This window comes from Hemiscyllium ocellatum, chromosome 6 (genome assembly GCF_020745735.1).
Source record: "Hemiscyllium ocellatum isolate sHemOce1 chromosome 6, sHemOce1.pat.X.cur, whole genome shotgun sequence".
In the NCBI taxonomy this organism is placed as follows: domain Eukaryota; kingdom Metazoa; phylum Chordata; class Chondrichthyes; order Orectolobiformes; family Hemiscylliidae; genus Hemiscyllium; species Hemiscyllium ocellatum.
This window is the reverse complement of record NC_083406.1, coordinates 125,835,109-125,856,549: the sequence shown is the minus strand read 5'-3', so window position 1 is coordinate 125,856,549 and position 21,441 is coordinate 125,835,109. Positions and strand designations below refer to the sequence as shown.

The 21,441-nt window shown below is 46.4% G+C and overlaps 1 protein-coding gene across 1 annotated transcript in view; it reads right to left on the bottom strand.

Annotated features, from left to right (window-relative positions):
• Positions 1–16,022, bottom strand: part of LOC132816917 (FH2 domain-containing protein 1-like) — a 42,393-nt gene extending 26,371 nt beyond the window's left edge. The window contains exons 1-5 of the mRNA XM_060826942.1: positions 15,853–16,022; positions 14,774–15,501; positions 11,578–11,639; positions 7,881–7,983; positions 1,641–1,726 (exon numbers count right to left, since the gene is read on the bottom strand). Coding sequence (XP_060682925.1) covers positions 1,641–1,726; positions 7,881–7,983; positions 11,578–11,639; positions 14,774–15,352 — 830 coding nt within the window. The 5' untranslated portion in view covers positions 15,353–15,501; positions 15,853–16,022. The remainder of the gene's footprint in view (positions 1–1,640; positions 1,727–7,880; positions 7,984–11,577; positions 11,640–14,773; positions 15,502–15,852) is intronic.
• Positions 16,023–21,441: the final 5,419 nt, after the last annotated feature.

Below are 21,441 nucleotides of genomic sequence, written 5' to 3'. Positions count from 1 at the left end.
AAAAACTGTAACAAACACGACATTGGATAAACAGGCAGAAAACCAGCCATTAGGACACATGAACATCAACTAGCCACAAAACGACATGACCCTCTCTCACTAGTATTCTTACATATGAATGAGGAAGGACACCATTTTGACTGGGACAACACATCCATCCTAGGACAAGCCAAACAGAGACATGCACGAGAATTCCTAGAAGCATGGCATTCCAACTGGAATTCTATCAACAAACACATTGACTTGGATCCCATTTACCACCCCTGAGAAAAAGAACAGGAAATGATGTCACCAAAGAAAATGACATCACCGACCCAAGGAAACCCAAACATATAAACAGAAAGCGGGCTACACCACCAGTGCTTCATCTGAGGCTCACTGAAGATATTACCTAGTATGGTGACGAAACATCTGAAAATGAACCTTCCAGCTCAGCGAGCAAACCTACTTCCAGAAGCATTAAATATTTTTAAGGCTGAGGTGGATAGATTCCTGATGACCATGAGGATGAAAGATAATCTGGGATAAACAGGGATGCAGAGTTGAGGTTAAAGCCAGGCCAATAATGATCTTATTAGGTAAAAACAAGGACTGCAGATGCTGGAAACCAGAGTCTAGATTAGAGTGGTGCTGGAATAGCACAGCAGGTCAGGCAGCATCTGATGCTGCCTGAACTGCTGTGCTTTTCCAGCACCACTGTAACCTAGAACCATGATCTTATTGAATGGTGAAGTCCCAGTTGACCTACTCTTGTTCCTTATCCATATGGTTTAAGATAAGAGGCTGATGAATTTTAGGGTTCTGAATGTCCCACCTCTGAGTACATCAGGGAATGAAGGAATAGCAGGAGCGAACGGGAAAGTGGATCACCCTGATTGTAGTTAAATGGTGAAGCAGTCTTGATGGACTGAATGACCTGTCTGTTCAAGACTGAGGGAAAGGGTCAGAAGAACACAATGCTGCCATTGAGTGGAGATCCTGACAAAAAGGGGGACGACCAGGTGAACAAGTCCAGAGACAAGGGAGCGAGAGGAAAAGGCTCAGGAAAAGTAAGAGCCCAAGTGATGGCTGTGGAGAGATGCTGAGGATCAGGAAGTGTGGCACAAAATTTATGTTAATTGCGATGATGTAATAATGTAATGATTTGAGATCTTCAATCTGCAATAGAGATGACCATTTAACACCTCATCGTAATGGGTCCTCCAACCGGGAGGAAGGGCAGCTGGAGCAGTCAGGCAGACTCTCACGGTCTTTGGTGGGGGGAAGGGGCAGATAAACTACAGAATTCCTCAGCCCAAATGTAACTGATACAGTCATTCCACGTACACAACAGAAATAGGTTAATCCTTAATTTCCCTCCAGGTTTGCAATGACTTGATACCAATGGAATAAAGAATCCCTGCATCATGATCTTTGGGCTGTCCGTGTGTTTAAACCTCATTTTACACTGTGGCTGGGTACAAATGAAGTGACAGTGACAGTGTGTAAGCTAAGCAGTCCCATTGTGTGCGTGTGTGCAGACAATCACAGCCTGTGCTCACTCTCTCAATGTGCAGGGTCATTGCTGCCGTAAAATACAAAATCAAACAAAAGGGAAGGAGCTGAAAGTCACTACTGGACCTTTGAATGTGGTCACCCACCTGGAGATCTCCAGCAAAAGCAGTATGAAACGATCCGAGTCACACAATCGATCCCGGTCTCCGTCAAACTGTTGAAACTTCTTCACCTGTTTAATACAACGACAGGGATCAATGATGGTAACAGCAAATACTGTGCAAGAAAACGCTACAAACCCAATCTATCTGGCATGAAATTATAGAACATTGCAAAATAAAAGGTGAAAAACAGGCCGCTACAGATCTGATTATCCAGCTACAATCTCTGAATGGATTGCAGAAAAATACCCTGATATATACAGACTCTTCCAATACCTGGAGCAGGTGTGAGAATTCTAGCTTTGGACAGAGACAATAGACAATAGGTGCAGGAGTAGGCCATTCTGCCCTTCGAGCCTGCACCACCATTCAATATGACCGTGGCTGATCATCCTTAATCAGTATCCTATTCCTGTCTTATCTCCATAACCCTTGATTCCACTATCCTTGAGAGCTCTATCCAACTCTTTCTTAAATGAATCCAGAGACTGGGCCTCTGCCCTCTGAGGCAGAGCACTCCACACAGCCACCACTCACCAGGGCCCTGTACAGCTGCAGAAGAACCTCTTTGCTTCTGTACTCAATCCCTCTTGCTATGAAGGCCAGCATGCTATTAGTCGCCTTCGCTACCTGCTGTACCTGCATGCTTACCTTCATTGACTGGTGTACAAGAACACCCAGATCTCTCTGTACTGCCCCTTTACCTAAATTGATTCCATTTAGGTAGTAATCTGCCTTCCTGTTCTTGCCACCAAAGTGGATAACCATACATTTATCCACATTAAACTGCATCTGCCATGCGTCTGACCACTCACCTAACTTGTCCAGGTCACCCTGTAATCTCCTAACATCCTCATCACATTTCACCCTGCCACCCAGCTTTGTATCATCAGCAGACAATAAACAGTAGACAATAGGTGCAGGAGTAGGCCATTCAGCCCTTCGAACCTGCACTGCCATTCAATATGATCATGGCTGATCATTTCTAATTAGTATCCTGTCCCTGCCTTATCTCCATAACCCTTGATACCACTATCCTCGAGAGCTCTATCCAACTCTTTCTTAAATGAATCCAGAGACTGGGCCTCCATTGCCCTCTGGGGCAGAGCATTCCACACAGCCACCACTCTCTGGGTGAAGAAGTTTCTCCTCATCTCTGTCCTAAATGGTCTACCCCGTACTTTTAAGCTGTGTCCTCTGGTTTGGCACTCACCCATCAGCGGAAACATGCTTCCTGCTGCCAGAGTATCCAATCCTTTAATAATCTTATATGTCTCAATCAGATCCCCTCTCGGTCTTCTAAACTCAAGGGTATACAAGCCCAGTCGCTTCAGTCTTTCAGTGTAAGGTAGTCCCGCCATTCCAGGAATTGACCTCGTGAACCTACGCTGCACTCCCTCAATAGCCAGAATGTCTTTCCTCAAATTTGGAGACCAGAACTGCACACAGTACTCCAGGTGTGGACTCACCAGGGCCCTGTACAGCTGCAGAAGCACCTCTTTGCTTCTCTATTCAATATATTGAATATAGGAGGAACAACTGTAAAGGGATTCAACAGAGTTAATTTCTTCACTTTGTGGAATCTTACATGCCTCAAAATTAACAAACTAACATCTTTATTGTTTTGATCTCAATAAAGAGCTGAGCTAAGACCAATCACTTGCTGAACACAGCAAGCAGGAGGTTCCCAGTTCCACGCTCTGAGGGGCATTTGTACCCAGGGAGGACAAAGAGAAAAGATTAGACAGAATTCCAAAGACACACAACCATCCAAGAGAAGAAAATTCTTCCCATTCTGTTCTCAAAAGACAACCCCTAAATGTAAAATCATGTCCCCATTTCTGGATTTACTCACAAGAAGAAACATCTTTTCCACATTCACCTCATCAAGATCATTCAAGATCTGATTCATTTTAATCAAATCACTAAACTCCAGGAAAGCAAGCCAATTTGTCCAACCTTACCTCATAAGACAGCTCACTCATTCCAGATTAACGACCAAGTAAACATCCTCTCAACTATCTCCAATCCATTTACAGCCTTCCTAAAATAACGAAACCAAACCTCCACACAGTGTTCAAGATATGATCTCATGATGCCCTGTATAATAGAGGCAGGAACTTGTTTAAAATTCATTCATGGCATTTTTTGCCTGGCATTTATTGCTTGTCTTTAGTTGCCCCCTGAGAAAGGTGGGGGTGACCTGCTTTCTTGAACCGCTGCAGTCCATGTACTATAGGTTGACCCACAATGTCCTTAGGGAGGGAATTCCAGGATTTGGATCCAGTGACACTAAAGGAAGGGCAAAATATTTTCAACTCAGGATGGTGAGTGGCTTGGAGGGGAACTTGCAGGGGGTGGTGTTCCCATGTATCTGCTGCCCTTGCCCTTCTAGATGGAAGTGGGTTAGAAGGTTCTGTCTTAGGACCTTTGGTGAGTTTGTTTTTCATTCATTCACAGGGTGAGGGCATCGCTGGCCAAGTCAGCAATTATCACCCATCCCTAATTGCCCAGAAGACAATTAAAGTCAACCCCATTGTTATGGGTCTGGAATCTCATGTAGGTGCACCAGGGAAGGATGGCAGTTTCTTCCTAATGGACATTAATGAACCAGATGGGTTTTTACAACAATCGACAATAGATTCATGGTCATCATTAGACTCCTAATTCCAGATTATCATTGAATTCAAATTGAACCATCTGTTGTGGTGGGCTTTGGGTCCCCAGAACATTACCTGGGTCTCTGGATTAAACGTCCAGTGATATAAAACCATGAGGCCCATTGCCTGACCTGCAGTATATTTCTGCCGTGCATTTAAATAGATGGTCCTAGGGAGTGTTGCTGAACAAAGAGACCTTGGAGTGTAGGTTCATAGCTCCTTGAAAGTGGAGTCGCAGATAGATAGGATAGTGAAGGCAGCGTTTGGTTTGCTTTCCTTTATTGGTCAGAGTTTTGAGTACAGGAGTTGGGAGGTCATGTTGCAGCTGTACAGGATATTGGTTAGGCCACTGTTGGAATATTGCGTGCAATTCTGGTCTCCTTCCTATCAGAAAGATGTTGTGAAACTTGAAAGGGTTCAGAGAAGATTTACAAGGATGTTGCCAGGGTTGGAGGATTTGAGCTATAGGGAGAGGTTGAACAGGCTGGGGCTGTTTTCCCTGGAGCTTCAGAGGCTGAGGGGTGACCTTATTGAGGTTTACAAAATTATGAGGGGCATGGATAGGGTAAATAGACAAAGTCTTTTCCCTGGGGTGGGGGAGTCCAGAACTAGAGGCTATAGGTTTAGGGTGAGAGGGGAAAGATATAAAGAGATCTAAGAGGCAACTTTTTCACGCAGAGGGTGGTACCTGGATAGAATGAGCTGCCAGAGGAAGTGGTGGAGACTGGTGCAACTGCAACATTTAAGAGGCATCTGGAATGGGTATATGAATAGGAAGGGTTTGGAGGGATATGGGCCGGGTGCTGGCAGGTGGGACTAGATTGGGTTGGGATATCTGGTCGGCATGGACGGGTTGGACCGAAGGGTTTGTTTCCATGCTACACATCTCTATGACTCTTTGACTGTACTGAGCATTGGTGGTGCAGGGAGTGGATGTTGAAAATGATTGTGGCATTTTAATTCCCCCAGTGAGATACTTCACCCGGGATGGTGGTGGGCTGTACCGTGCTAATGGGCATTGTTTGTCAAGGAGCAGTGGTTAGATTGTCTCTGATTGAAGGTGATCATTGCCTGGCATTATTGTGGTGCAGATTGTCAGCCTGAACCTGGATCTCCATGAGGGCCAGGTGCTGAAATTTGACACTGAAGTGAACAGGGGCATGATGACCAGGACAGGGCCTCCGGGTAAAGGGTCTCTGTCTGTGCGGTGACTATGGATCCTACCTTGCACATGGCAAAGGACAAACAAAAGGTGCAGACAATACTGGAATCGAGAATAGTAATTAACAGGTGGCCTCAGAGTTGGGAGAAAGTATTGTTGTCTAAACTGTGTTTAACTTGTTGGAGTTTTGTTTTGAAGAAGTAACCGAAATGCTCAGTGAGAGTAACACTGTTGATCCGATGTACATGGATCTCCAGAAGGTGCCTGATGTAGTGCCACACAACAGGCTTGTGAGGAGAGTTATAGGTCACAGTAATACAGGGACAGGAGCAACGTGGATACAAAATTCGCTGAATGACAGGAATGAATAGGTCAATGGATATTGTTCAGGTAGGAAGCAAGTTTGTGATGGAGTTCCCCAGGAGTCAGTATTGGGACCCTTGCTTTTTCTGATATTTATTAATGATTGGGATCTTGCTGTGCAGGGAACAATGTCAAAGTTTGCAGATGGTATAAGGATTGTAATTTATGGAGAGGACAGTGTGGAACTTCCAAAAGGACATCAACAAGTTGGTGCAGTGGGTGGAGAGGTAATAGATGAGGGTCCATACAGCAGAGTGTGAGGTGATGCAGTTTGTTTGGAAGAACATTGAAAGACAATGGGGTTACAAAATAGGGGTTACAATTCCAAAGGGGATTTAGGAGCAGAGGGAGCTGGGTGTATATGTACACAGATCATCGAAGGTGGCAGGACAGGTGGACAGCACGACTAATACAGCAGGCAGCGTCCTCGGCTTTATTAATAGGGACATAGAGTACACGAGCGAGGAGGTGATAGTGAACTTGTACAAAATACTTGTTAGGATTAGTGTGATGCTGGAAAAGCACAGCCTGTCAGGCAGCATCTGAGGAGCAGGAAAATCAACATTTTGGGCAAAAGCCCTTCATCAGGAATGAAGACAGGGAGCCTCTGGGGTGGAGAGATAAATGGGAGGGAGGTGGGGCTGGGGAGAAGGTAGCAAAGAGTACAATAGGTGAATGGCGGTGGGGATGAAGGTAATAAGACTGAGAGGAGTGTGAAGTGGATAGGTGGGAAGGAAGATTGGCAGGTAGGACAGGTCAAGAGCATGATGCTGAGCTGGAAGTTTGGAACTGGGGTGAGGTGGGGGAAGGGGAAATGAGGAAACTGGTCAAGTCCACATTGATGCCCTGGGGTTGAAGTGTTCCAAGGCAGAAGATGAGGCATTCTTCCTCCAGGTGTCAGGTGGTGAGGGAGCGGCGGTGGAGGAGGCCCAGGACCTGCATGTCCTTGCCAGAGTGGGATGGGGAGTTGAAATGTTTGGCCATGGGTCGGTGTGGTTGATTGGTGCGGGTGTCCCGGAGATGTTCCCTAAAGCGCTCTGCTAGGAGGCGTCCAGTCTCCCCAATGTAGAGGAGACCGCATCGGGAGCAACGGATACAATAAATGATATTAGTGGATGTGTGACTTCACCTGGAGGAGTGTGTCCAGGTGTAGGCCCCACATTACAGGGAAGATATGAATTCATTGGAGAGGGTGCAGAGACAATTTACAAGAACAGTTCTGGGGTGAGAAACTTCATGATGGAGAGAGATTGAACAATTTGTTTTTCTTTTAGGAAAGACGGCTGGGAAGGGATTTGATGGAGGTTTGCTTATAAATGATGAGGGGTTTGGACAGAGTTAATCAGAAGAAACTGTTTCTATTTGTGAAAGGAATAAGGATGAGAGGTAATGGATTTAAAGTGATTCACAAAAGCTTGTGACTTGAGATAAAACGCTTCCGTGGAGCTCGGGTCCGAAGTGAAATGTCTGAACGTTGGGGAAGCACAGTCCCAGGGAGCACCGCCAAAAGAGAACAGCTAACGTGGGTCTCAGGGGAAGGCAGGAAAATGGTATACGGTGAATTGCTCCTTTCAAGAGCTAGCACAGACTCTATGGGCTGAATGGTCTTCTGCATTGCAACAATTGTAAAGTTCTGTGATAATGCAACAGGAGATCTTTACAGAGGTCTGAGAGAAAAGCTGGTAGTTTGGGGGGCAGGATATAGGTGTTAATTTAACAGGAACAAGTGGAGGCCATTCGGCCCCACCAAGCCTATCCCATCAGTGAATGTGAGGGTAGTTGACCTGTATCCTAAGCACAGGCACCCAGCTTGGCTCAGCATCTTTGAGTGTCATTGTTAAGCACAGATGATTCAATTCTGATTTGAAACACTTGGTCAAGCCCTGGTCTCCTGCTTGATGTGTGTGTGAGAAACAGTCTCTTATCTTCACTTCTGAATGTCCTGCTTCACATTCTCAGTGTTCCTCACAGTGAGACAGCAGATGTGATGGGCCAAAAGGCTTTCAGTAAAATGGTCTGAAGCCAAACATTCCCAGTTACCTCCTCCTTCTCAGGCAGCAGCTTATAGAGTTCCGTTAGTTTCTCAGCTCCATATGAGGCTCCTTCTCCGTTTTGGATATCTTCCAGAATATTCTCCACGGGTCTAAAGGACAAGGAGAATGTAGGAAATTCACTCATTGCTCCAAACCTCTCGAAAGGAATTTCAGTTCAAGAGAAAAGCTGTGACCCTGTGTTCAGAATTCACAATGTCCCGATGCCCTGGAATTCTTCAGAATTGGGGAATTGTCACTGATAGTTAATCGGAAACACTGCAATCACTCGGAAACATCGTACGCACAGTAATGAGGCAGTGACCAAACAGTGTGTCTGGGGGACTGTAATTAAAGGATACAATGATACAGGAGACTATTTTGCCCATTAGTGCATGCTAGCCCTTTTAGAGATCTCTCCCTAGTCTCTCCTGACAACTAATTTCTCTTTCATTTATTTATCCTTCTGAAGGCTGTTATTGAATCTGTCTCTCATTCTGTTAATTAACTTGCATTCAATCTATGCCCTAAATCTCTAATGCTGTATTCTTGTTTAATGCTCTCCTGAGCGGAACTTTATTAAATCCTTCTGCAAATCTCAACAAACCACTTCACCAGATCCCTCTTTATCTATTCTACTGGTTATATTCCTCAATAAAACAACAATGATTTTGTTAAATATGATTTTCCCTTCATGAATCCATGTTGACTGTGTCCAATCAGATCATCATTTTGAAAGCATCCTCTCAGCACAATGTTTATAGCAGGTTCCAGAATATTCCCTGTTCCTCACACCAGGCTAACAGCTCTCTCTCTGCCTCCCCTTAAATAGCTCAGTCACGTTGGCAACACTGGAAATTGGTTTGTTCTCTGAAAAGACGTGGTGCTATCATTCTAGACCCAATCTTTGTAGATCCACATTCATTCACACAACCGCAGCAGTCTGACAATTCCAAAACATCTGCTCTCCAAATAAACGGTCCACCTTGTGTCATACTTCAGCCTTTTCCCTGTAATCCCACGTCATTTTTACAAGATTTTGTCATGTCACTTTTACTAATTACTTTAATTCCATATTGTCAGATTTTATAAACTTCCACCAATGGGAAGTTTTCTCTGGATTAATTTTGTCCAGATTCTTATTGAATGGGAAAACCTCTTTAACAAAAATGCTGTTTTAATATTTTATGAAGGGAGGAAAGCAACTTAATCTTTCTTGAAAGCAGCTCTTCAAAGACACTGGATTTATCTTGGGGATCCAATTGAGATTGGGCCTAAACCGCATTCCTCTCAAGAGGAGTAAAGAGAAACTCATTGGAAATGGTTTTTCTGGGATAACACTTCCGATTTCACCAAAACATTTTCATAATTCTATTGTGTCCAGAGGCTCTGGCCTTTAAAATGAGATTTCTTTGAAATGCTTTCTTGGGAATTGAGGGTCTGATTCAGGGACCTCTAGATTCTCCCTCCCATTATTCATAGACTCTGAGATGGACCAATGCCTTTGGCTCTTCCCTGGAGGGAGATATTCAGGATCCTCTGTGATAGCTGACCACACAGAGGCTCAGACCTTATACTGCCATTGCTGAACATTGCTCTCTGATTCAGTATTAATTGTTTTATTATTTTTGTCATGGGATGTGGGTGTTGTTGGTAAGCCCAGCATTTGTTGCCCACCCATCCTGTCTATCTGTGACACAAAGAACTCCCAGGTCTTACGGTCTGTGGTCAGCAAAGTTTTGGAAAGAAATCTGAGGGATAGGATTTATGATTATTTGGAAAAGCATAGTGTGATTAAAGGCAGTCAGCATGGCTTTGTGAGGGGCAGGTCATGCCTCACAGATTTTATTGAGTTCTTTGAGGAGGTGTCAAGACAGGTCGAAGACGGTCAAGCAGTGGATGTAGTGTATGTGGGCTTCAGCAAGGCATTTGATAAGGTTCCCCATGGTAGGCTCATTCATAAAGTCAGGAAGTATGGGATACAGGGAGATTTGGCTATCTGGATTCAGAATTGGCTGGCTGACAGAAGGCAGAGAGTGGTTGTAGATGGAAAGTATTCTGCCTGGAGGTCAGTGTTGAGTGGGGTCTTGCAGGGCTCTGTTCTTGGGCCTCTGCTCTTTGTAGTTTTTATAAATGACTTGGATGAGGAGGTTGAGGGGTGGGTTAGTAAATTTGCAGATGACACAAATGTTGGAGGTGCCGTTGATAGTATCAAGGGCTACTGCAGGCTGCAGCGTGACATAGACAGGGTGCAGAGCTGGGCTGAGAAATGGCAGATGGAGTTCAACCTGGATAAATGTGAAGTGATGCATTTTGGAAGGTCGAACTTAAATGCTGAATATAGGATTAAAGGCAGGATTCTTGGCAGTGTGGAGGAACAGAGGGATCTGGGTGTGCAAGTATATAAATCCCTCAAAGTTGCCACCCAAGTGGATAGGGTTGTTAAGAAAGCATATGGTGTTTTGGCTTTCATTAACGGGGGATCGAGTTTAAGAGCCGCGAGGTTTTGCTGCACCTCTACAAGTCCCTGGTGTGACCACACTTGGAATATTGTGTCCAGTTCTGGTCGCCCTACTATAGGAAAGATACAGAGGCTTTGGAGAGGGTGCAAAGAAGGTTTACCAGGATGCTACCTGGACTGGAGGGCTTGCCTTATGAAGAAAGGTTGAATAAGCTCAGACTTTTCTCTCTGGAGAGAAGGATGAAGAGAGGAGACCTGATCGAGGTGTACAAGATAATAAGAGGAATGTATAGAGTCAATAGCCAGAGACTTTGCCCCAGGGCAGGATTGACTGGTACGAGGGGTCATAGTTTGAAGATATTAGGGGGAAGGTATAAAGGAGATGTCAGAGGTAGGTTCTTTACACAGAGAGTTGTGAATGTATGGAATGTATTGCCAGCTGTGGTGTGGGAGCAGAGTCATTGGGGACATTTAAGCGACTGCTGGACATGCACATGGATAGCAGTGAGTTGAGGGGTGCGTAGGTTAAGTTACTATATTTTACATTAGGATTAAATCTCGGCATTACATCGTGGGCCAAAGGGCCCGTTCTATTCTATTCTCTCTATTCTACAACACTCTCAGTGTATAAATCCTGTCCTGACTTGCATTTCCAGAATGCAGCGCGTCAGATTTATTTAAATTAAACTCCATCTGCCACTCCTCGGTGCATTGGCCCATCTGATCAAGATTCCACTGTACTCTGAGATAACCTTCTTCACTGTCCAGCACACCTCCAATTTTGGAGTCATCCACAAGTATTTACTGACCATACCTCCTTGTTATTTTAAGAGATGAACAAAGTCGATCCAGCATTGATCCCTGTGGAACACCATTGGTCACAGGCCTCCAGTCTCAGCAACCCTCCACCACCACCCTTTGTCTCCTACCATCAAGCCAATTTTGTATTCAATTGACTATCTCTTCCTAGATCCCATGTGATCTAACCTTACCAACCAATCTACAATACAGGACCTTGTTGAAGACGTCACTAAAGTCCCTGTAGACACCATCTACTGCATTACCCACACCCATATTTTTGGTCACATCCTCAAAAAACTCAATCAATTTACTAATAAATGCTGAAAACAAACTTACCAAGGACTAAATTATTCACCTCAGTGTAACAGACTTGGAAAAAGGCAAGCAGCTAAATATTAGATATCTTAAGGAAGATGGGCAGATATACTGATTGACTATTTGTTACCTTTTGAATTGTTTCAGGAATATACTGAGGTTCATACTCTTCTTGGCATCCAGGATAGAGACCTAGGAACAGAAAGCATTGACCATTAGAATGTTCCCCAAATGACTGTCTTTCTCCTGGTGTCAGAGCTGAGAGTATCTCCCATAGCCATACCCACAATGATTGACAGCATCGGTGTTAATCAAAGCTGAGCAGGTGATAATTGTTCGATTCCCTCAGGGTCACTGAGGCAATATCCAGGGATGAATGGCAGTGTGACTCCCCCAACTTCCCATGGACTGCCCAGGCAGCTCACCATCACATTCTCCAGGGCAGCTCGGGACAGCAATAATCAGCAATGCTCACATTGATTCATTTTTCAGTGAAATACCTGGACCAATTAGCATCAACCTGCCTGGTTAAAAATATAAACAAAGTCTGGCAGTTAACTGTCAATGATCAGTAATTGGTGCATTCTCCATGGCAACACCTTTACCGCCTAGAATCCGCTCATCAAGTAAACAATCAGCAGTCTCCTCTAACATTATATTACATGCCTGTATTTTCCTCTTAAATTGGTATTCTTGCGAATGGTCCTTATGAGTGTAAGACAACACATTTCAGCAAAATGAATCTTTGTTCCGTGACATTCAGGTATGTACTATTACACAACAATATCCTCATGCTTTTGTTTGAACATTGTGAGGCTTTAAGAGTTGTTTCTGCCTGGAATCAACAGACAGGAATGCCTGCACAGAACAAGCTGCCCATCTCTAAAACACCTCTGGGGTAAAATCCATGTGAATCCTAATTGCTCATCTGGAGGAGATTGACTGATGAAAAAATTCTCAACCTTTTATTTCTTGTGTCTGCCAAGACCCAACATACAGCTGTTATCCTCAACAGGATAACTGTATCTAAACAGAATTCAATATTGTGGCTCTGTTCGCCGAGCTGGGAATTTGTGTTGCAGACGTTTCGTCCCCTGTCTAGGTGACATCCTCAGTGCTTGGGAGCCTCCTGTGAAGCGCTTCTGTGATGTTTCCTCCGGCATTTATAGCGGCTTGTCTCTGCCGCTTCCGGTTGTCAGTTACTGTCCGCTGCAGTGGCCGGTATATTGGGTCCAGGTCGATGTGCTTATTGATTGAATCTGAGGATGAGTGCCATGCCTCTAGGAATTCCCTGGCTGTTCTCTGTTTGGCTTGTCCTATAATAGTAGTGTTGTCCCAGTCGAATTCATGTTGCTTGTCATCTGAGTGTGTGGCTGTCAGTTCGGAAATGCTCCTGATGTATGGTACTGTGGCTAGACCTTTGGGTTGCGGCATGTCCTCGTTCCGTTGTCTTTCCCTTAGGCATCTGTTGATGAAATTGAGGGGATACCCGTTTTTAGCGAATACATTGTAGAGGTGTTCTTCTTCCTCTTTTTGCAGTTCTGGTGTACTGCAGTGTGTTGTGGCCCTTTTGAACAGTGTCTCGATGCACCTTCTTTTGTGTGTGCCCAATATACCGGCCACTGCAGCGGACAGCTGGAACTCACAACCGGAAGCGGCAGAGACAAATTGCTGTAAATGCCGGAGGAAACAGCACAGAAGCGCTTCACAGGAGGCTCCCAAGCACTGAGGATGTCACCTAGAGAGGGGACGAAACGTCTGCAACACGAATTCCCAGCTCAGTGAACAGAACCACAACAACGAGCACCCGAGCTACAAATCTTCTCCCAAAGTTTAAACAGAATTCAAGTCCGCACTTTTGTGTGTGAGGTTTATTTAGTTAGGCACACTCCATAAAACTCACACCCCACTGATTACTGGCTCACCATTTTTGAAAGGAAACAAATCAATCGTAATTAACTTTTCATTAATATATCCATCCCCGGTTTCCCCCATTCCATTAGGCTTCAGGCATTCCTCCAGACCAGATTTAGATAATGACTGATTCCCCCAAGGGAATATGAGACCATTCAGCCCCTTGAGCCTACTCCACCATTCCACAGGATCATAGCTGATCCAACACTCCTCACATCCACTTTCCAAACAGATTTTGGAAGTTTTCGCAGGTCTGGGAGAGTGTGGCCCCAAGCTGTGGCAGGGCTGACTGCAGGGAGAGTAGGTGATGGCACATGGCTGCGAGTGTAGACCGGAGGATCTGGAAGGAGAACCGTTTCTGGAGGTTTTGGTTTTGTAGTAGGTACTGGTTGTCCTGTTCAAGTCCAGATTGTGTTGGTCCGAATGTGGTCCAGAGTCCACGCGGAATCAGTTGGTTCTGTAGGCAGGTACTGAGGAAGGAGATGTGTCTGTGGTAGCGAGTCTGCTTCAGAATGTGGCTGAAGAGCTTCAGGGCAGAGGAGATGACCTGGGGGGGTGCAGTGAGAGAGTGAGACTCACTGACATGTTTGTAGAGAGAGGAGGAGAACTTCTTCAAGGTAGGCATCCTTGGAAGAGGCTAAAATCAACTAGGAGAAAGTGAGGACTGCAGATGCTGGAGACCAGAGTCGAGAGTGTGGTGCTGGAAAAGTACAGCAGGTCAGGCAGCATCTGAGAAGCAGCATTCCTGATGAAGAACCTCATGCTCAAAACATACTGCCTGATCAGCTGTGCTTTTCCAGCACCACACGTTTCGACTCTGATTTCCAGCATCTGCAGTTCTCACGTACTCCTAGATTTTAGCAGTTAACTGTCAATCATGTTAACTGGTGCATTCTCCATCACAATGCAAATGGGTTAAAGGTTATTGGGAATGTGGATTTGAGATTACAATCAAATCAGCCATGATTTTATTAAATAAAGGAGGAGGTTTGAGGGACTGAATGGCCTCCTCGTAGCCCTTATTTTTATTTTCCCACATTCATTGCTACCATTGAAAGTTATAAAAACCCATCTGGCTCACTATCCTGTGCCATCCTTACCTAGCCTAACCTGCACCTAACTTTAGAAGGTGGTTGACTTTTCTCCAACAGTCCCTCTAAGCTGCTGGCTGTGGTTCTGGAAGTCACTGCCCCCCATGGATCCTGGGGAGCCACACAGACAGAAAGAACATTAGAGGGAACACTGCTTTTAACTATCTTCAATTCAGGCTGGTCTCTAATCAGGCCCACCCTCTGTGAAAACATAAAGGGTACATTCCATCACTCCTGGCCTTCCTGTCTTTCTGTTTCCCCTCTGTCCCACTGGAGTTCTGTCAGATGCAGGACGTAGTGGTGTCCTTGGGGGTCACTCACCTGTTCCACTCCGTTTCTCTGTGGGGAGCTTGCTCGGAAGCTCCTTCGAACACTCAGTGTCTTCTGGTTGTCCCTGCGGCCAAACAGCTCCTCCATTCTCTCCGTGTCGATGGCAAAATGTTCCGGACATTTCTCAACTGTCCAGATGTTCTGCTTCCCAACCACCCGGTTCTGGGGAAGGGCTTCCCAATTAAACTTACGGAGTGTGGAACGCCGAGTCACTCTGGATCTCTGAATGCCTCCCACAGGCGGGGGAGGGGGCCCAGGTACAGGAGGGGGTGGGGGAGGGGGTGGAGGTGGTGGAGGTGGGGGAGGTGGTGGAGGGGGTGCAGGTGGAGGAGGGTGAGGAGCGGAAATTGTAGATGGGGTGTCCTGAGTGGGATGGGATGGTTGCCCTTGGTTACAGGGCTTGGGGTCAGGAGGTGGTTGCCCTTGGTTACCATCCATGAAGTCAGAGGGCAGCTGCCCTTTGTCACTGGGCTTGGGGCCAAAGGGTAGTTGCCCTTGGTTACCAGGCTTGGGGTCAGAGGATTGAGTTGTTCTGGATTTTCCACGACCCGAACCTGTCATTGTTGCCATGGTTACAGGGACTGTTCCTGAGTTGTACTACAAGTGATTCCAGAAATAAATCGATTCTGATCACATCAAGGCCTGAAAGGGCATCTTTCAAGGAATGGAGGAGAGTTTAACAGCAACTGGATCCAGCAGCCTTCAGACCAACTGAATTCCTGCAGAGGAAAAGACATCCCTATGGTCAACAACAACTTACAACTTGATAGCACTTTCACCACAAGGAAACATTCCAAACCACTTCACAGGGGCATTACAAGGAGCATCTCACGTCAAACCACATGAGGACAACACACTGAGAAGTTCAGTCAAGGAGTCTGAGAAGTGATTTCAAGGTGGAGAGAGAGAGAGAGAAAGAGGCAGAAAGGTTTAGGGAGGAAATTCCTGAGTTTAGGGCCCAGGAGCGGAAGACAGAGTGGTGGGTATTGAAGAGTGATGACGAGTATCAAAAACCAGGGAATTTCTAACAGCAGAAACCCCGAGACGTGAGTGATGAGGAAACAGTTTACCTTCATCCCACTGCCCATGTTAAGCCTTCCTTCCACAGACTCCCTCTGATTCTCAGCTCATCTCATTCCCAATGAATGGAACATCATTCAGAGAAGTCAGGGTCTGAGTCCCTCTGGGAATTCAGGATATTTAACAGGCGTTCTGGATCTGAAACACCTTGGGCCTAAGCTCAGACTGACAGGAAGGACTACGAGCTGAATACGTATGCAGAGCAATGAGTAAGACTGAGCTGAGTTTATCCCTGAGGCCTCCACACCCACTAGCATTAACCCTCACTGCACAGGTAACTATTTCCAGCTGGAAACCAGCCCAGGTAATTTAAAGGGACAGGCACATCCTTCAATAAAACAATGTCATGCAGTCTGTGAAAGAGATAGACGCTGCTGAGTGTAAGGGGCAGAGTGTGCCAACAGTCTGATGGTAAACTCCTGATCACTCACTCGCTCAGGTCACTAACTGGGGGAGGGGAAACTGGATTGGACTCAATATTGTATAACCTCCCAGCCCCGGGTACAGACAGCGCTCATCCCCATGACCCCGGGTACAGACTGCGCTCATCCCCATGACCCCGGGTACAGACTGCACCCATCCCCATGACCCCGGGTACAGACAGCGCTCATCCCCATGACCCCGGGTACAGACTGCGCCCATCCCCATGACCCCGGGTACAGACTGCGCTCATCCCCATGACCCCGGGTACAGACTGCGCTCATCCCCATGACCCCGGGTACAGACTGCGCCCATCCCCATGACCCCGGGTACAGACTGCACCCATCCCCATGACCCCGGGTACAGACTGTGCCCATCCCCATGATCCTAAGTAAGACTGACCTTCCTGTGACTCTGGGTAGAGATTAACCCCCTCACAACCCCAGGATCAGACCCAACCTCCCTCCCACGAGACCAGGGGTGAATGATGTTCACTTTGGATGGATGGGAGTTGGGGGCATACATTCTCATTGTGGAGCAGAGAATCCAACCAGGAAATGATTTCAAGAAAATACAAAATTCCACAGGAACCAAGGGAATGGCTGCAGTTATTTCCTTGAGTCATGGCATGGATTTATCCCTCAATATCACATTTGCTATTTGTGAACTCTTGCTGTGTATTAGTTATTGCTGTGTTTTGCATGTTACACCAGTTACTATTTAAATCTCTTTCAGTGTCAGGAACTGCACAGGGTACTCTGTAATGCGTCTCCGCCGCATCTGCTCCCAGGAGGACCAGTTTCAATACCGTACAGCCCAGATGGCCTCCTTCTTCAAGGACCGCAGATTCCCCCCAAACGTGATCGACGATGCCCTCCACTGCATCTCCTCCACTTCCCGCTCCTCCGCCCTTGAGCCCCGCTCCTCCAACCGCCACCAAGACAGAACCCCACTGGTTCTCACCTACCACCCCACCAACCTCCGTATACAACGTATCATCTGCCGTCATTTCCGCCACCTCCAAACGGACCCCATCACCAGGGATATATTTCCCTCCCCTCCCCTATCAGCGTTCCGCAAAGACCACTCCCTTCGTGACTCCCTCGTCAGATCCACACCCCCCACCAACCCAACTTCCACTCCCGGCACCTTCCCCTGCAACCGCAGGAAATGTAAAACTTGCGCCCACACCTCCTCCCTCACTTCCCTCCAAGGCCCCAAGGGATCCTTCCATATCCGCCACAAGTTCACCTGCACCTCCACACACATCATCTATTGCATCCGCTGCACCCGATGTGGCCTCCTCTATATTGGGGAGACAGGCCGCTTACTTGCGGAACGCTTCAGGGAACACCTCAGGGACGCCCGGACCAACCACCCCAACCACCCCATGGCTCAACACTTTAACTCTCCCTCCCACTCCACCGAGGACATGCAGGTCCTTGGACTCCTCCACCGGCAAAACATAACAACACGACGGCTGGAGGAGGAGCGCCTCATCTTCCGCCTGGGAACCCTCCAACCACAAGGGATGAACTCAGATTTCTCCAGTTTCCTCATTTCCCCTCCCCCCACCTTATCTCAGTCGGTTCCCTCAACTCAGCACCGCCCTCCTAACCTGCAATCTTCTTCCTGACCTCTCCGCCCCCACCCCACTCCGGCCTATCACCCTCACCTTGACCTCCTTCCACCTATCACATCTCCATCGCCCCTCCCCCAAGTCCCTCCTCCCTACCTTTTATCTTAGCCTGCCTGGCACACTCTCCTCATTCCTGATGAAGGGCTTATGCCCGAAACGTCGAATTTCCTGTTCCTTGGATGCTGCCTGACCTGCTGTGCTTTAACCAGCAACACATTTTCTACTCTGTAATTACTCAAAGTAAATACTTGTCTTTAATGATCTGTCACAAAGCTGCAGGGCAGCTGTTGGCTTGTGCCACAAACACTAGGGGGAGCAGTTCCTGCACATACTCATTGTAAGCCTCAGGTGGGAGTTATCTCCATTAAATAAGTTGGCTTGACACAGACTAACAATGAAGTTGGGTGGAGAGATAGATAGATGATAGATAGATGAATTGTCCAAAAATCAAGATGGTGGCCAGAGTAGATTCTGGTGATGATACAATTGGAACAAGTCATAATTTATTAAAATAAAACCAAGTATAACATCACAGAGGGACTTCACAATTAAGAACATATTTGTACAAATAATGACAAAATATTGTCACTTTAGTTTACAGAATAAAACTGAAAGGCCTTCTGTTTCCTGTAACTTGTACCAAAGATCAACGATGACATGATGGAAGGGTGAAGTGATGAATGTTCCTTGGTTTGTCCTCCATTTGTGAGGGGAGGGAGTGAGAGGAGTACGCTGGAATTCATATCTGACTGGTCCTGGAACCATCTCAGAACTTCCAGATTTTTAAAAGACACAGATTCCCCAGTTTCCGTGTCCTTCGGACCCAGACTGACAAAAAGCATGGACCAGGATTCTGTACTGAACAAGAATCAAAACTGGGGACCCAGGTTCAATTCTACCCTCAGGCTACAGTCTGTGTGGAGTTTGTACATTCTCCCTGTGTCTGCATTGGTTTCCTTCAGGTACACTGGTTTCATAGATCCCTACAATGTGGAAACAGGCCATTCAGCCCAACAACTCTCTGAGGAGCATGCAACCCAGACTCAACCCCCCCTCCCCTATTCATGCAACCCCCATGGCTGATCTACTTAGCCTGCACATTCCCAGACATTATAGGCAATTTAGCATGATCAATCCACCTGACCTACACACCTTTGGACTGTGGGAGGAAACTGGAGCACCCAGAGGAAACCCACACAGACACAGTGAGAATGTAGAAACTCCACACAGACAGTTGCCTGAGGCTGCAATTGAACCTGGGTCCTTGATACTGTAAGGCAGCAGTGCTGACCAGAGCTACTGTACTGCCCCACAGTCCTCCCAGAATGCAAAGATGTGCAGGTTGGGTGGACTGGCCATGGGAAATGCAGAGTTACAGAGATAGGGAAGGGAATTGGGTCTGGTGGGGATACTCTTCAGAGGGTCAGTGTGGATTCAATAGGCCGAATAGCCTGCTCCTACACTGTAAGGATTCTATGAATCACTGTTTATTACAGATAATTGATCCTAGCTACAGATAAACTATTATAAACCAACATAGTCTATTGGTTAAAACTCTCAAACCCCTTTATAAACACTCCTTCATACTCATTCTGCCAACCCACCCAATTGTGAAGAAGGGCAGAGGGAAAGAGTTCAATGGGACCTGCCCATGCAGTTGCTGAGATGATCCTTTCACTGGAGACGCAGTATGTTTAGTTCGTACTTAGAAAGCTCTCAGACTTAAAAGTTTGAGTTTACAACAACTGATGGGAAGAAGTGATGTAGCTATCTTCAGGATTGAGAAGCTTTTTACTGAGAAGCAGAAATGCTCCTTCCTTTCCAGAGGTTAGATAGTTTCTGCCTTGAAGTTCTCACCCACAAACTGGTCAGTTCTCTGGAAGCCAGTCACTTATTGGCAGGCAAGGCAACCTTTGCCATCGGGGACTAGTCACTATTTTACAGACCAATGAGCTACTTGTTGCCAGTCAGACTTCAGATTCCTGAAGAAGGGCTCATGCCTGAAATGTCGATTCTCCTGCTCCCTGGATGCTGTCTGACCTGCTGCGCTTTTCCAGCAACACATTTTCAGCCAGTCAGACCTTCACTTGTACCAAGTCCCTTGACTCCAGCTTGTCTATAACTCATGTTTTCCCCACTGCTTCCTCGACAGCTATGAAAACAGCACTTACAATAAGGGTCAGCTAACTTTTAGAAAGTGCAGACAATCTTTGGTTTTAAAACAGTCCTTTTCCCATTTCAGTCCACAAATAAAAATACTTAAGAAAATGAAGAGATGCAATCTTTAAAGATGAGGAGTTGCCTGACATGATGATTGCATTGTGGCCCTGTTCAGCCTCAGCACTGAGAGATGTTGCCGGGCAATATGTTTCAGACAGACTGTGGGAATCAGTGTGACACAAAGCAGTGATAGAATTGAATAACAGACCAGGCTTGAGGGACTGAATCGCCTCAGTGTGTTTGCTGATGTCAGTGTTATTAGATACTAAGGGAATACAAACATGTCTGAGCAGGTTCATGTCCCACCCTCTGAACAACTGCAGCAATCTCTCTCTCTCACACACACACACACACACACACACACACACACTAGCTGACACCGGAAACTATTCCCGATTCAGGATTCCTGGCAGCTCAGCCCAACCCAGGAATTGAGAACGAGGGATAATGTCAAGAGACAGCATGGGTGTCAGGCTCTGAGTATCTGGGTCCACACACTGGATTGCAAGATGAGGGTTCAGGGGTTGGGGCAAGGAGAAGGAATTTTAAAATTCTTTTAGGGGATGTGGGTGGCACTGGCTGGTCTACATTTATTACCCATCCCTAGTTGCCCCTCGAAGATGGTGGTGAGCTGCCTTCTTGAACAGTTGCGGTCCACGTACTGTAGGCTGACCCATAATGCCATTAGGGAGGGAATTCCAGGATTTTGATTCAGTGACACTGAAAGAACAATGATCTATTTCCAAGTCAGGATGGTGAGTGTCTTGAAGGGGAACTTGCAGGGGGTGGTGTTCCCAAGTAACTGCTGCCGTTGTCCTTCTAGATGGATGTGATTATGGGTTTAGAAGGTGCTACCTGAGGATCTTTGGTGAATTTCTGCAGTGTATCTTGTAGATGATGCACATGCTGCTACTGGAGGGAGTGGATGTTGCAGGTGGAAGGTGGTGTGTTCCTGAAGGGAGCTGTCATTCCCCCCAATCCCTGGACAGTGTGAAGCCATACCATATTAGCTCACAGAGGGACACTTGTCTTTATCACCTAGACATAGATTCTAAGATGGGGAGCTGTACAGGACATTGGTTCGGTCACAGCTGGAGCACTGACTGCAGTTTGCATCACCCCACTGGCTCTCCTTTGTCTAAATTGCTCATCACCTCCTTAAAGAATTCTAACAGATTGTCAGGCATGACCTCCCCTTGATGAAGCTGTGCTGACTCAGCTCTATTTTACTGAACACATCAAAGTGCTCCAAAATCCAATCCTTAATAATGGGGTCTAAAATCTTACCCTTGACTAATGT